This window comes from Natator depressus, chromosome 1 (genome assembly GCF_965152275.1).
Source record: "Natator depressus isolate rNatDep1 chromosome 1, rNatDep2.hap1, whole genome shotgun sequence".
Taxonomy (NCBI): Eukaryota; Metazoa; Chordata; order Testudines; family Cheloniidae; genus Natator; species Natator depressus.
The window spans coordinates 278,504,297-278,520,073 of NC_134234.1; the positions used below are offsets into that span (position 1 = coordinate 278,504,297).

General features: G+C 39.0%; 1 protein-coding gene across 1 annotated transcript in view; it reads right to left on the bottom strand.

The window, feature by feature from the left end:
* ZDHHC17 (zDHHC palmitoyltransferase 17) overlaps positions 1-15,777 on the bottom strand; it is a 122,640-nt gene that overhangs the window by 40,267 nt on the left and 66,596 nt on the right. Inside the window, exons 8-9 of the mRNA XM_074942003.1 lie at positions 10,994-11,119; positions 7,955-8,097 (exon numbers count right to left, since the gene is read on the bottom strand). Of these exons, the coding sequence (XP_074798104.1) occupies positions 7,955-8,097; positions 10,994-11,119 (269 nt within the window). The remainder of the gene's footprint in view (positions 1-7,954; positions 8,098-10,993; positions 11,120-15,777) is intronic.

Sequence of the window (15,777 nt, forward strand, 5' to 3'; positions counted from 1 at the left end):
TTAAATAACAATTAGATCTCCAAATACTGTTAGTAAAAGATTTTGCTTCTGGAGGTCTTCAGAGCCTGCAGAAGTCCCATTTTTCAAGATGCCCTGATGCAGAAGGATGGATGAGAGTTAGTTAATGTCACTCCTCAGATGGTCAAAGGGGTAACTATGGTGTAATATAAGACACAAGGGAAGCGGGGCTGATATGAATCTTTAATCAAACATAATGTTAATGTTTTATGCTATCCCTAGGTCAATACATAAACTCTTAAAAAAATAATTTTAAACCTAGTCTAAAATAAGATTTTAATGGTTGGACTCAATCTGCATTGAGTTGGACTCAATTACCCCATTCTCCTCTATGTTCATAGACATCATATCATTTCCTATTAATAGATTCCAAGACCTGAAGAGACCACTGTGATCATTTAGTCTGACCTTGTACATAACAGAGGTCATCGAACTTTTCCTCACTGTTAAAAATGTATGCCTTATTTCCAGTCTGAAGTTCCAGCCACTGGATTGTGCTATATCTTTCTCTGCTAGATGCAAGAGCTCATTATCAAATATTTTTCCCCATGTAGGTACTGATGGACTATGACCAAGTCACCTCTTAATCTTCTAGCTGTTAAGCTAAACAGATAGAGCTCTTGGAGTCTACTACTATAAGGCATGTTTTCTAACCCTTTAATCATTCTCATGGCTACTCTCTCAACCCTCTCCAATATATCAACATCCTCCTTGAATTGTGGGCACCAGAACTGGACACAATATTCCAGCAAGGGTTCCACCAATGACAAATACAGAGGTAAAATAACCTCTGCTCCTACTTGAGATTCCCGTTTATGCATCCAAGGACTGCATTAGCCCTTTTGGCCAGAGAATCGCACTGTCAGCTCATGTTCAGCTGATTAACCACCACAACCCCCTAATTTTTTTTTCAGAGTCACTGCTTCCAAGGATAGAGTCCCCTATCATGCAAGTATGGCCTGTATTCTGTGTTTCTAGAGATATATATTTATCTTTATACATTTTATTTATATATTCATATTTAGACATATTAAAATATGTATTGTTTGCTTGTGCCCATCTTACCAATGACCTGTTCTCATTATTTACCACTCCTCCAATTTGTGTGTCACCTGCAAACTTTAACAGTGATGATTTTATGTTTTCGTCCAGGTCACTGATAAAAACAACAACATAAGGCCAAAAACTGATTCCCATGGGACCCCACTAAAAAACATACCCGCTCAATGATGATTCCCCATTTACAATTATATCTGGAGACTTATCAGTTAGCCACCTGAATCTTATAAATTACATGTGTAATCAGTGATCAGGCTCTTCACTTTTTACCACAGAAACATCAACAACAAAACAAAGAAAAGGCATTCAGTCTTCTGTATAATCAACAAAAATCTTTGAATTGATTATTTTGAAGTTGCTCACACAAGTGTCATGTTGCCTTAATCAGTGACTCAAAATATTTTTAGTAGGATAACATGCTTAGATTATAATACAATACTTCATATGCCACTGACATTACACCATTTTAGAACTGTTGATGAAATGGAGAAGTCTCAACAAATGTTTACTCTACAGCAGTTAGAAATCATTGCTAAAGTGCTCACTCAGCAATATTCACATTGCGGTTATTTTAATAGAGTTTGACGTGAATTCCTAGCCAAGAGAATGGACAGAAGTTGTGAATTACATTTACACAAGAGATTCCAATGTCAGAGTGTTCAAGAAAACCACACAACACAAAATATATTTTTTAAAAAACGATCTAAAAAAGGAAATATATATGCCTTGTTTTCCTCAGTCTGTAGTTACAACAAAAATGCCTGTTTTCTTCTATCTCTTGCTTTTCTCTCATTACAGCTTCAGGCAGAGATTCTTCACAGAAACATTATCAGAAGGACAACAGTAGAGTCAGTTTTCCATTTCATTTAATTCACTTATTTCTATGACAGGAAGCTAGTTCTTCAATTAAGCCAAAAAGAAATTTAAACACTGCATATAAGCCAGCTAATTCTCAAGAGCTGTCCTGAGTTCCAGCTAAGAATACCTATGAAAACATTTACCATTAAAAACATAACCTCAACGATACATATAAAACGATGGAGTCTAAATTAGCTGTTACCACTCAAGAGATCTCGGAGTCATTGTGAATAGTTCTCTGAAAACATCCTCTCAATGTGCAGCGGCAGTCAAAAAAGCTAACAGAATATTGGGAATCATTAAGAAAGGGATAGATAGTAAGACAGAAAATATCATATTGCCTCTATATAAACGCATGGAAGGCCCACATCTTGAATACTGCATGCAGATGTGGTTGCCCCATCTCAAAAAAGATACATCAGAATTGGAAAAGGTTCAGAAAAGGGCACAAAAATAATTAGGGGCATTAAACAGCTTCCATATGAGGAGAGATTAATAAGACTGGGACTTTTCAGCTTGGAAAAAGAGATGACTAAAGGGGGATATGACAGAAGTCTATAAAATCATGACTGGTGTGGAGGAAGTAAATAAGGAAGTGTTATTTACTCCTTCTCATACCACAAGAACTAGGGGGTCACCAAATGAAATAAATATGCAGTAGGCTTAAAACAAATAAAAGGAAGTATTTCTTCACACAATGCACAGACAACCTTTGGAACTCTTTGCCAGAGAACATTGTGAAGGCCAAGACTATAACAGGGTTCAAAAAAGAACTAGATAAATTCATGGAGGATAGGTCCATCGATGGCTATTTGCCAGGATGGGCAGGAATGGTATCCCTAGCCTCTGTTTGCCAGAAGCTGGGAATGGGCGACAGGATAGATCATTTGATAATTACCTGTTCTGTTCATTCCCTCTGGGGCACCTGGCATTGGCCACTATCAAATGACGGGATACTGGGCTAGATGGACCTTTGGTCTGATCCAGTATGGCCATTCTTATGTTTTAATGAAAAAAATTGAGCCTACCTGTCACAGAATAGGTCAATCACTGGGAAGCGGGCCATTCAAGGACACACCTCAAGGTTCCTCTCCACAACACTGAACAACTTAAACAACCTTCCCACATCCTGCCTTCCATCATACCTACATAAAATAGTCACCCTCATCCAATGTTCCCTCTAATTTTTTTCCATCCACATGCAGAATGAATTTGGTTATGTGCACCATATTGAGGTAATGTGCAGATGTGTGCCACCAGTAGAAACAAAAAACCTAGATATAATATATATTTTTAAAAAGTTACTATGGGGATAATTACTCCAGCCAGGACAGGTTAGGCATTTTAGAACTCACTATTCAAACAATTAAATTTAAGCATAAGAGAGAAATAAAAATTATGAAATGCACAGATCAGTCAAAAAACTAAAAAAGCACACTTTGAAAATAGTATCAACAAGTAACACCATCACCACAACTATGTGTTGGGAGATGAGAGAGAGAGTGAGAGAGAGAGAGAGGCTTGCCCCTTTAAATATGCTGCCCCTTTAAGTAGACTGGCACTCACCAGGCTGAAGCCTGCTTGTTCAGATACAGCAGCAGCTACCAGCAAGCTCTCTCCGTCCCATTCCAGAGCCCTGTTGTGTCCTGTCCCCCAGCTCTGTGGAGATGGGGTACGGGACGGGGGGGGACACCCTGACATCAGCGCCCCCCTCCTACTTCCCCACTCTGCGAAGCAAGCGGGAGGTTCCTGTGAGCAGCTGGCCAGGGGCTGCAATGCAGAGGCAGGAGCAGTGCGCTAGTGGCAGGAGGGGCACCTGAAGTGCGTGGCACTTGATAGATTGCTGAGCAGCCATGCAGCTTAGAGGGAACTTAGCCCTCATCTACATCACACATTTACACCAAGGGGATTCCCTGGTGGGGACACCCATCTTTAGAAGAATCTTGCTTTATGATTAAAAGGAAAAAGGAAAATTAGCTTTCAGTTTTTTTCAAAAATTTACTTCTGGGGTGCTTTATAATCAGTTTGTAAACTGCTCTGATGCTTTCTTCTTGAAATTAGCATGCTTCAGTCAGAGTTCTGACACAGAAATAAAACAGACACTAGACTGAGGAACCCTATAACTCTCAAAGGCAACTTTGGAGACAATCAGAAACTTACTGAAATGGCAACTGTGAAAAGTAAAAACTACTTTTTCCGTAAGTAATTATTATATGAATGCTAAATATATCTAGCACAGTACGTGTCCTACAAACTATCTACAGGGCAGACTGAAAGGGCTTCCAGACATCTTTCTTAGGAAAACGAGCTACACATGCATTTGCTAAACTTTCCTGAATACATACTTACAGATTGATCTGGGAGTTTGTTTTTAGGTTAAGAATTTAGAATGCTATGTAAGTTTATCTAGACACAAAGAAATCACCACCACAGGAATCAGATAAATATTGTAGCAGTAATATTATATTGTAGCCAACCAATAAAATATTCTTTCCTTAAAAAATAAACAAGGAAGCTAAATACAAAGAGGTTAATTTAATAACATTACAATTATAATGAATCAATAGAAAGTAAGGACTTCAAATTTAAAGGTATTCCGTACCCAAAATTTACACTGAGTTTTCTGTTGTAATTTGGTAACCTGTTGTTTGCTCTATGGTATTGAGACAAAACTGGTGTATAAAATCTGTATTTAACCTGAAAACTAACAAAATAATGTAAGTCTAAAAAATAAACCCTTATAATTATTTGGATTAATTAATTCTAGTTGCAATTTCCCATCATTTTAAGTGCCTGTGAAACATATAGTATGGCAGCATTAATATTACAGAACACATTAACTTTTCTTCTTACAGTATAGAAGAACCACTGATAATTATATAAAAAGGCAAAGAAAAATGTAATAATAATAATAGCTTGGTATACACCTGGTTTTAACTTTAACCCAATCACCAATTCTCATATCCTTTCAACCTAACTCTTTCATATATCCACCAGCCTACTCCCGCAAGCTCACTCACCTGTTTACCAAGACATCCAGTAAGAACAACCCCAGGTTCTGTTCCACTATCTTGCTGTCTGACCACCACTTTATCACCAAAACATTTCTGTCAGCAGTTAATACCCACCCTCCAATGGCTAAGAAACTATTCTTCATTACCTCTCCTTTACCCAGAATGGGAGAAAGAAACTTGTACTACATCCTGGATTTACACAATTACGTTTCTCTTCCAGTCAACTGTTATCCGTGCATTATCTTGCTTTTCTTCTCAGTTTGTCTCATATTCTCACTACAAAGACAAGGTGGGTGAGGCAATATCTTTTATTAAGAGACAAGCTTGTCTCTTTCACCAACAGAAGTTGGTCCAATAAAAGATATTACCTAACTCACACTCTTGTCTCTCTAATATCCTGGGACCAACATGGCTACAGTAACACTGCAAACAACAACGGATCATATCCTTACTGTTATTTAAGTTTGTTTTTAAAAAGAGAGGTTACTTACCAGTAACTGCTGTTCTTTGAGAGTGTCGCCTCTGTGTATTCACACTTGTGGGATTGGCACCTCCAGTCCAAGATAGGGGAGTCTACCAATGTCACTGGGTCTTTGCTGACCCTGAAGCAGAACTGGAAATAATGGATGTTGTCCTTGGTAATAATGAGATCTAGTTGGGACTTACTCCCCTTGTATAACAAATACTGTCAGATTTATACCTAAGACATTTGTGCCGCTGTACAAAAATTCTGTTTAAATAATCTGCCTGGACATAGTTTTTCTCTGGCAAAAAGTTTTGGTCTTGAGCAAAGGGAGAGAGTCTTGCAGGCTAGGCAACCAGCTTTCAACTCCAGAACCATGATGTGTAGACAACTCCTAGAGAGTCCACAAACCTTGAAAAGACTGAAAAACAAGGAGAACATGCCAGTCCACTATGTGGAAACAACACACTAAAGGTAAAGGAGGTGAGAAGAGAATCCCCTAATAAGCTTGTGCTACTTTCACCTTCTGCATTTTCTATGAACCAAGACATTAATGGGTCAGGTGTAAGTAGAATAAGAAGCAGTACCTTTGCTATCAGTCTTATGGAGGCACAGACATAGCCTGGATAGCAGTATCACCTAGTTACATTGTTACGGAACATGTCTGTGGATCAAAGTCTAGAAACTTGTGAAAACAGGGACTTGTTGCCACTTATACCATATATCAAACCATTTCAGGCAAGTGGCTTATCAGAGTCAATCGTGCTGAAACCTCAACACCAGACTCAGTCAACCTAAATGGATCCAAAGACCAGGTAGGTTTTCGGGGAGGGCAAGCAGCATGCTTGCCCTGGATGCCAGCTTTTGGAGGCACCTCATCACTACGCCTGGTTTTTTTTTTCCTCCTCCTGAGCTTCTCAGGGGGCACTGAAAACATTTACCATCCTGAGAGGAAGAATATCTTGGGCCAGCCCTGCTGAGGACTAATGTCACTTGTACTGGTACCGGATCACTTCACTGAGAAGTTCACCAGAATCCAGCATGCTGGATTCTAGACACTGGACTCAGTCGACCGAGATGGATCCAGAGATACGAGTGCCATATACAGTATGCTCTGAACCACTCCTTGTTCTCTAGTCCATGGTGCCAAAATTTTGGTGCCAGTGCCAAGACTTCGGCACCAAATTAGGTAGACAAGTCCAGATCTCCACGTGGACTCTGGTACTGTGACGGTGCCAGAACCTTCGTACTGAATTATGCCAATCCAGCCAGAGCCATATCTAAGGGACTGAGACCACAGCACTGAATTAGATCAACCTGGAGGAATCTGGGGATCTCGGTGCCTTGTTCATGGTTTAAGAACCTTGGAAATGACTGCCAACCAATTAAGACTGAGGAGTTGGATAATATGTAAGCCAGACACAGAGCCACTTAGGTTAGCACATTGCCAGACTTAGCTGACCAGGCCTGAGGAATCTCTTTTAGCAGTAGGGATGTGTGAGGCAGCCCTCGTAGTCCACATAGTTCTAGATGACACCTGTGCAAACAGATACCATTTCTTCTTTTAAATAAAGAAACCCATAGTGATAATTTAACTAAAACAGCCCTGAAAGGGCAGAAGAAAACCACTGAGAAAAGAAGCGAGGACACTGCATGGGACCCAAACTCACTACCTCTTTTGGCAGGTAAGGAGGAACTAAGGGACAGTTTTATACCTTTGAAATCCTCCACATGGGGCAAAAGAGGAAGAAGAAAGTGGACACAGAGGACACTGGGTCACTCAGTGCCAGGGAGCACCAAGCTCACATGTGGGAATATTCAGAGGCTACTCAAAGAATATAATGTATAGTACTGAGAAGTAGATTAAGGGTCAAACAGCCATATACTTTGCAAGTCCTCTAGAGATATGGAGGATATTGATATTTACAGTCATTATTCAAAACACAGAACATAATTATTTTAATGACTGGATGACAGATTTAAAACAACAGATTTAACCAACTTTCTGTTTGACAGTCATCTCTTCTGGCCACAGCAATAATTCCTGATGTTATATTCCACTTTGTATCAGTTTCTGAATGACTTTCAAAATGTTTCAGAATTTTAATTCTGAACAGTAATTCATTATTAACCTATTTACAATTCTACCTTGCTTCCTCTATCCCTCTCTAATAACTTTCCTCTTCACTGTTCCCTTCACAGTTTACACCAGTGGTTTAACAGACATTCAGTACCCTCCCTCTGGAGACTGAATGTTTCTCTGCTCCTAGCCTTATTAGCTCAGTGCCTTTCATCTAAAATTAATTCAAAGGCTACATTTTTGAGATGACACAGCATTAGAGAGCCAAATCTCACAGACCTTTTTCTGAAATGTAACAGTGATAAAACAGAAGTTCTTGCAAAGAATGCTATATATCCAAAAGATGCATATAGATCTGTCAAAGAAATCTAATACAACTTTTATTAAGTAAATGAACAAGGCATATATTAAACATTTGTCTGGGTGTACTAAATTGAAAAAGTTGCCTGATAAAATACTTACTTTGAAAGAAACTGTACCACAGCCCATACACCACCATACATTAGCCCTTTAATGAGCCACGAATCAACATCTAGGTCTGCTATAAACCCAACCAGCCAAATAACTAGGAATGGAGTTCCTAGCATCACCTTCTGACGAAATTCCTGCACAGAAACAAATATTTCAGTAAGCAATTTACAGTTCTTTTAGTTTCTTCTTTACAGTTCTTTAACAATCTAACTAAAACAGTCATAACTCATTTAAGTCTAAGAGCCTTAGTATGGGAAGGGGGAAAAAAAGCTGCTTTTTCTAAATGTATTTTTCTTCTTTTAAGCATGCTAATACTATGCAAGCCATTTCTTTCCTAAATGGAAACTAGAGATTTCCTACTAAAAGATGTCTTGATTTCTCTTCTAGCATCAGTGATTAGTCAAACAATTTTCATGTGTAAAATGCTGTTATTTTCAATTAAACTAGTTAAAGACCAAATTCAGAATTCAGAATTTTTGAGCAAATCAAGTAACACGGTTGACCTCTGTAGATACTTGAGTTGTTCAAATTGGCAACTATGTTTTACACACTAAGAAAAACAAACATAAAAGCCATAATGCAATTAGGTTGGAAGTTAGAGACAAATTAAGAAAGTAATTTATTTAAAACATGGAAGATTGTAAAATCATTTGCAGCATTGCATATTGAAATCAAATTAAGAGTAGATTGATAAATAAGGGGTAAAAGCAACTATAGTAAAGTGGAGTGGAAAATGGCTAAAAATAGTACCATGAAGTTCCACATTTGTGTCTCAATTACCTTCAGATCAAAAGTGCTAAGATTAGAACTAAAAAGATTTTATACATGCCATAGTTGCAAACTCACTCTGGGATATAAAGTCAAGTTATGTTCTTTCCGACTAGCACATTATCTCCAGTAACCTTTACCCAACTAAAATATATTTTTCGTGTAGCACAGGAGCTATTGAGATGTATAGCTCTATACATCTTGAGGTAAATATTCTCCAGTTGGAATTCAGTTAACAATTCTACTGATCATGCCCAAGTGGGAACAAAATCCAGCTCACTCTCAGTACTGTAGGGGCTCTGCTATCCTAACAGGACAGAAGAATAGTAGAAACTTATTGCTGTCAGTAGGCTAATCTAACACATAGGAAGCAGGTTTGTGGGATGAGAAAGTTCTACGTTTACATAATCACCTTTTTCACTTTTGTCTCTGTGACAATAGCCACAGTTTAAAGCAATCCTTTTATTTCGGTTATCCCAATAGCGCAGAGCCAGTACACTGAAATTACATAAAGATACCCCAATAGAGATGGGTGGAAACAACTCTGTGCATTGTACTAGACAGTGACATGAAGCACAGGTGACATGCTCAATAACTCAAAAAGGGAGTTAGCCACACTACCTACAAGAGGCCATATAACTCTAAGAACAGAATACAAATGACACCTTATCATGAAAGGGCATGGAGTTTAGTATATATGACGAGAAAAGTAACAACTGAAGTGTAAAAAAAAAATAAAAAGATGAAAGTGGTTCATTTTGGTGCACAAATATCACACAAGAACACTACTTTCATGGTAACTCTTGATGATCTGACATATAAGCAAAGTGTAGGCGGTAACTAATAGCCAATTACAATTTAAATACGCAGTTAGGTCAGAATACAGGCTACATTCAAGTTATCAAGCAATCAGCAGAATTATGCAATTACTATGTATTATATAGTAAATGCTATGAAGCTTACAAAAAGTATAATTGCTTACCTAATATTCATGTAACTTTGATCTTATATAGTTAGATTGTAAGCATTTTGGGACAGGGGCCATCTTTTAGTCTTGTGTCTATACTGCCAAGCACAGAGGGGACTCAATTACTGATTGGTATACCAATCCTTAATTGGGGCCTCTAGGCACTACCACAATATGAATAAAGACTAACAATTTAAGTATTTACAAGTGTTAACTTAAAAATGCCTGAGAAAAGATTTTCTCAAAGACTGTAGCTAAGGTTTTCATTACCAAGATACACTATCTTCGAACCAAGAAACAATAATTTCAAGCCTCATGTGCCGCAGTTAGAGAATATCTGGCATCACAGCCATCTCACTAACAGATGAAAATTAATTCTAGATGGAAATCCCCTGTATATATTTATATAGATAGCTATTTATTACAGAGACTGACAGATCTCTCTCCTAGACACCTCCATTTCCCAGTCCTCCTCCTTCCCAGTTCTCCCTCTGTAAGATTTTAAGTCAGTAAACACCACTCAGCTCAGGTCCAATATTCTTCCTGTGCACAGAGTTCGAAAATAAGCCTAGGTTCTAAATTGTCATTCCCTGGGTAACAAAAGATTAAAATGTCATTAGCCCACCACGCCAGTGCACTACAAACAATTTTTAAAAGCAGTTCATTTTTGTAGAAAATGTATGTTTTTGTTAAATTGAGCTGATTATTTTTAAAGCTGACAGGTGAATTGCTTATCCATCAATCTAATACCACTGCTAAGGTTAAATATTCCAATTAGGATTCTATCTTACGATCAAATAAAAAGCCTTTGAAAACTAGGCAGCTTTATATGCCACCATTATACTGTCGCAGTCAGCCTCCACGTTGCTTCACTTTGTCATACAACGCTCACCAGCAGTTATACAGGAGAGCAAAGTTTAGGAAATAGCCTGAAACTTCTATTATCTGAGGGTGATTGAGAATCAGATTTGTCAAAGTATCTTGGCTCTCCGCAGGAAGCATACTGCATTGCTCCGAAGGCACTCTCCCTGCTGCTCAGTCAATGCAATAACATTGCCGTTGACCCTTGGAAAAAACTACAAGGCTGCTATGGCAGTGATATAGAAGATGGATATAAGACAATGATATGAGATAATCCCAGAACTGAAACATGGGAAAAAGTTCTTGCTAATATCTATCTACACGAGCTCTCGTGCCATGCCAGCCACTGTAGTATTGAAGCACCTTTTTTGAAAAGGGAGGAATATGCCAAAAATATAGTTTTACATAATGAAAAATGTGAGGTTTCTTCTCACCTTATCAGCCTTTAGCTTTCTGAGAAATGATGGACTGTCGTATCCCTTTGCCTGTCTTGCCTCCTGTAAGTGGTTGATCATCCAAACATTTTTTCTCTGTTTTGCCAAATCAAGCGGTGATTCTCCCTGCCAGGAGTTTCAAAAATGGGAGAAATTTAATTTAAAAATAGAAAGTACTCAGAACAGTTTTACTTTTAAAATAGAAAATCACCCACATAAAATTATCATCATATTGAAAAGACATTAAATAATATTCTGGTATTATTGCACTCTGATGCTTACTTTGACACCAAATAGACTGTTCATTCCCTCCAGTCTTTTTCTTTTCACTTCCCTTATATCTGCGTGAGTGATGAGCACAATGCTAAATCCATGCTCATGACATAATTTCTATGTCTCAAATGCGGCAACAACTGTTGCCTTTAGGGATCCTCTGGCAAAACAAATCTGTGTTTAAATGTCCTGAACACTCAGTCTCCTTATCTGTGTTCCCCCCCCAACTATTGACAGGCAGCAGAAACTAAACCAAAAAAATATGCATTTGTTGCCCACTGGATCATGGAAACTCTCCACTGTGTATGATTACTCCTCGGTTACTTCTCTACCTCAAGGAAGACATCATCACTAGAAGTCACTAGTACTACAAAATGTTTTCTGTGAGAAAAGTTTCTCACAATTGAATGTTACTAGGTCAGCCCCAGCCTTTGTGGTCCTAGGAAGAAAATGGAAAAGGACAGGAAGTATATGGATTGCTGGCATCCAGTTTATCCTACCATTATGAGGTCCTTATGCTTGGCTTGTGCCAGGTTCTTCACTTATCTTGAAGGGTCCCAAGGCAGCAATGACATTGTCCTAGTTTCTCTCTCATTGCGCATTCAGGAGGGGAGTTAGAGAGAGTGAGAGAGCGAGCGCACGGACTAAATGGATTTCCATCCACAGAGACTGACATCTGTTTTCTACTCCAAGAAAAAGAGCTAAGTGAAAATTCATGACTAGGGTCAGATGTTATAGCGGAGGCAAGAGACAACCAATTGCAGGTACCTCCAGCTCCAGTTTCGCATTTGACTCCTCCTCTCTTCTACTGGAGTTAACTCCCCTCCTAAACAAAGCATTCATGGAGGCTTGAAAAATAGCTGAATCCTCCATCACTCGGCCATGCCTAAAAAAAAATGAGACAGGTACCAGAAACTGAAGTTACCCAGAAAGGGCACAGTGTACTAGCAACTGAGGAGGAGCCTTTCAAAGCCACATAGGACAGTCACCTAACTACCATTGAATGCTAGTGGGAGTTGGGCACCTAACTTCCATTTGAGCCTTTGAAAGTCTCATCCTGAGTCTCCATTAAGGGATTAAGTAGTACATAATGGAAACCCTGAAGTGCATTTTTGTGGCTCCTCTGGGGAGTTTCCTTCCAATGTATGAGTGTTGAGCCAACCTAGTCCATCAGAAACTTACACCAAAAGTTATCCTTATCCTCATTGTTATTCAACCAGAGTATTAAAATATAGGTTAAGCTAGCTCAACCCTCTGAGGAAACAGAAAATTTTGGGGATCAACCACAGTGAATACCCTGTCTAGTCACAGATCTATTGGTTTCTTGGATCACTAATCTCTGGAAAACCCTGAGACACTAAGTTTTAGGTGTCATTTTACATATCCAAACTATAAAGATTACCTGTGGACAAGTAATCCCCTCTAGGAGTTGTTCTAAGTAAATCCTGCGGTTGCCCCAGGGTCCAGCTGATCATCCTTCTACTAGAGGGCCATGTGACATCTAGTGACTGCTTAGATAAAAAGACTGCAGGAGCTTTAAAGAAATCCTTTGACTATCCTTCTAATCAACTGGCCATTTTAGTGTATTCCTTTTATTAATATGGAGGCATGACTGATTTATTAAATACATTTTAATATTTATAACCTACATCAGGGATATCAATTCTGGTCTATCAATACACTTATCTCTGTGCCAGTAAGTAATAACTATTTAGCTTGATGTGTTCCATCATGTGTGATCTTAATGATCAGAAGAAAACAATAATCTAAGGGCACGTTAACGGGACATTCATAGTCAAGCCTTTAAAAGATATGACTGAAACCTCATACCAAGAAAACACATCAAGAATCCACTCTAAGATTCACTGGTAGATTCAGTTAATTCCTCTTTCAGTAAATGCTCTCCTTATTTTAGAAATTCATGATTTAATAGCATAATTATTACTTTCATTCTTCCTTTGGAAATGGAAGACATTACAAGTACTCAAATAAGATTTCCACTGATTTGTTTTAATAGACAAAATACTTGCCTCATCTATGAGACTACCTCAGTCCGTTCAATAAATTATGGGTAAAAATACTGGATAACTGTGAGAGAATCATTATAACATGGGGTTACTGCCTAAGATTCAGTCCTTTCTCTCAGTAATGGAAGTCATTCTCTCTCTTTTCCAATCCAATCCTCAAAAGGAAAAGAATATGATCTTACCACCAGGAAGAGTTATTTATCTTCTTATTTTTATTGTTCAAAAAAGAGTTGAAACAGACAACCCCATATTAATTAAATCAGAAATGGCAAATTGATGCTATATCATCAACCCAGGATACTGCCTAGTGTCATCAGATCTCCAAGATGTGTATCTCCATGTTTCTCAATATCAAGCTGACCAGATTCACTCTAGAAGCTTTTCCATTTCAGTAGAGAGCACTGATTTTTCTCCCTACTGTCTCTTGATCATTAACCAAAATCCTGGAGGTAGTCTTTCTGTTCAAAAGAAAACCATTGCCTTACTTGGATAACTGGTTCTGACCTGGGTCAACTCCCTCAAAAAAGCTTAAAGGGTATTGTGATGTCATTTACTAACATTTTTAGTGCCTGGAGCTGACTGCAAACTTTTCCAAAAGCTTGAGCTCACTCGTAACATTTCAGTCTCTAACAAATCAGGAAATAAGATGGGTTTTCCATCCAGAGGATTCGAGAAATACTTTAGCTATACTACATTTTCAGTTAATTCCAAGAAGCTCTCTGAGGAAAGAACTTTACTAGGCAGGGTTATGGATATGTCCAGATCACCATCTGTTCCACATCAACAGTTCAGAATTGACAAAAGGTCTGAAAAAAAATGAAAATCTGATTTACAGATAACTAGCTATGATTAAAAAGGCAGGAAAATCTAAAGTTGAAGCATTAGTCAACAGAAAAAGTGGGAACAAGATGGGGCTGACTGTGGACCAATTTTCTTCTATTATGGACCGCATCAACTTAATTTAAACCTACATTTCTAAAACAAATTTTTATTTTGAAAATGTTCCTATAACAGAAAGCCAGATTTTTGTGACCAGGCCTCCTCAAACTCAATAAGGGGAACCTACAAATGTAAAAGAGAGAGAACAGTTATTTGTTTTACAGTAACTGTTGTTCTTTGAGATGGTGTAGTCAGTGTGGATCCTCATGTAGGCGTGTACGTGCCTTGTGTGTGAGACTGGATTCTATAAAATAGCAGTATCTGCTGAAACCATGCATGAGCGTGTGCCTCTTTTTGCTCCCAGACAAGGGCATCAAGGGAGAAGCAGCTGCAACCCTTTCTCACTTCCCTTGCAATTCAAAGCCTCTGGAGCAGAAATTCTGATACTTAGTGTGTCCTGCGTGGCACAAAGATCTATTATGGAAACCTCTAATGATGGATATATGCTTTATGATGGATCTCCACAGGGACCACTCATGATTAGCAATAGACTATTTGTTCCAGAAGTCTGTCAGGTCGCTGCTCATTCGCAGGAGGTATAGAGCCATTGGGTATGCCAACACTGCAATGAAAAACCCGTGGTTGGCCAGTGCTCAGGCTGCGGAACTGTTTCATTGTAATTTAGACTTCCAGGCTCAGGCTGGAGCCCAGGCTCTAGGACAACTGCAAGGTGGGAGGGTCCCAGAACTTAGGCTGCTGCGGAAACATGGAAGTCAACACTGCAATGAAACAGCCCCACCACCCAAGCCCAGCAAGCTCAAGTTGGCTGCCATGGACCAGCCACAGGTGTCTATTTGCAGTGTAAACATACCCGTTGGGGTAACCCATTTCAGTGGTACCATGTCCAGAACTTGATGGCCCCTAGAAAGAGAGGAGACAAGCATACACCTCCTTGCTTGCTGACATAGTGCTTTGAGCCGTTACAGCTGCTCAGTGTTTCTATTTGTGGAACTCCAGTGTTACTAACACAAGCATAGAATGCGGCTTGCTAATTCAGCAAACCTTGATGTTATTCAGAAATAACTCCAGGCATGGTTCAGTGACAAAGGCACTTGGCGAGGTTTATTGCCCTTAAGGCACAGTCCCAGCACCCTGGCTCCACGGTTACAGGTACACTAAAACGTGAGTGCCCTGTGGTAAGGAGCGGTTCAGTCAGCAGCAGGAGTCTCTACTGTCCCCAAGGCCACACAAAGCGTTAAGGCAAGGTACCCCAACATTTACAGACTAAGACAAACAACTTATGTACCCCCTTACATGTTTCATAACATCCACTTGTTACCTCCCATTGTACCTTGCTTACAGATGTCCCAGGCAAAACATCCCTATTCATCATTTCTGTCAAACCCTCTTATCTGGTGTCAAGTCGCAAGGTACCTGGGCTAATTTTTTGGAGTGTGTTTATACACATACCCAGTATTTGTTGCTTCTTAGGAATACTTGTATTTTAGCAACACTAACAATACCTTTGCCAAGGTCATGTATCAGACAGTAAACTTGTAAGGATCTGCTTTAATATATGGCCTGACTTTGGTTCATGGCCTAACT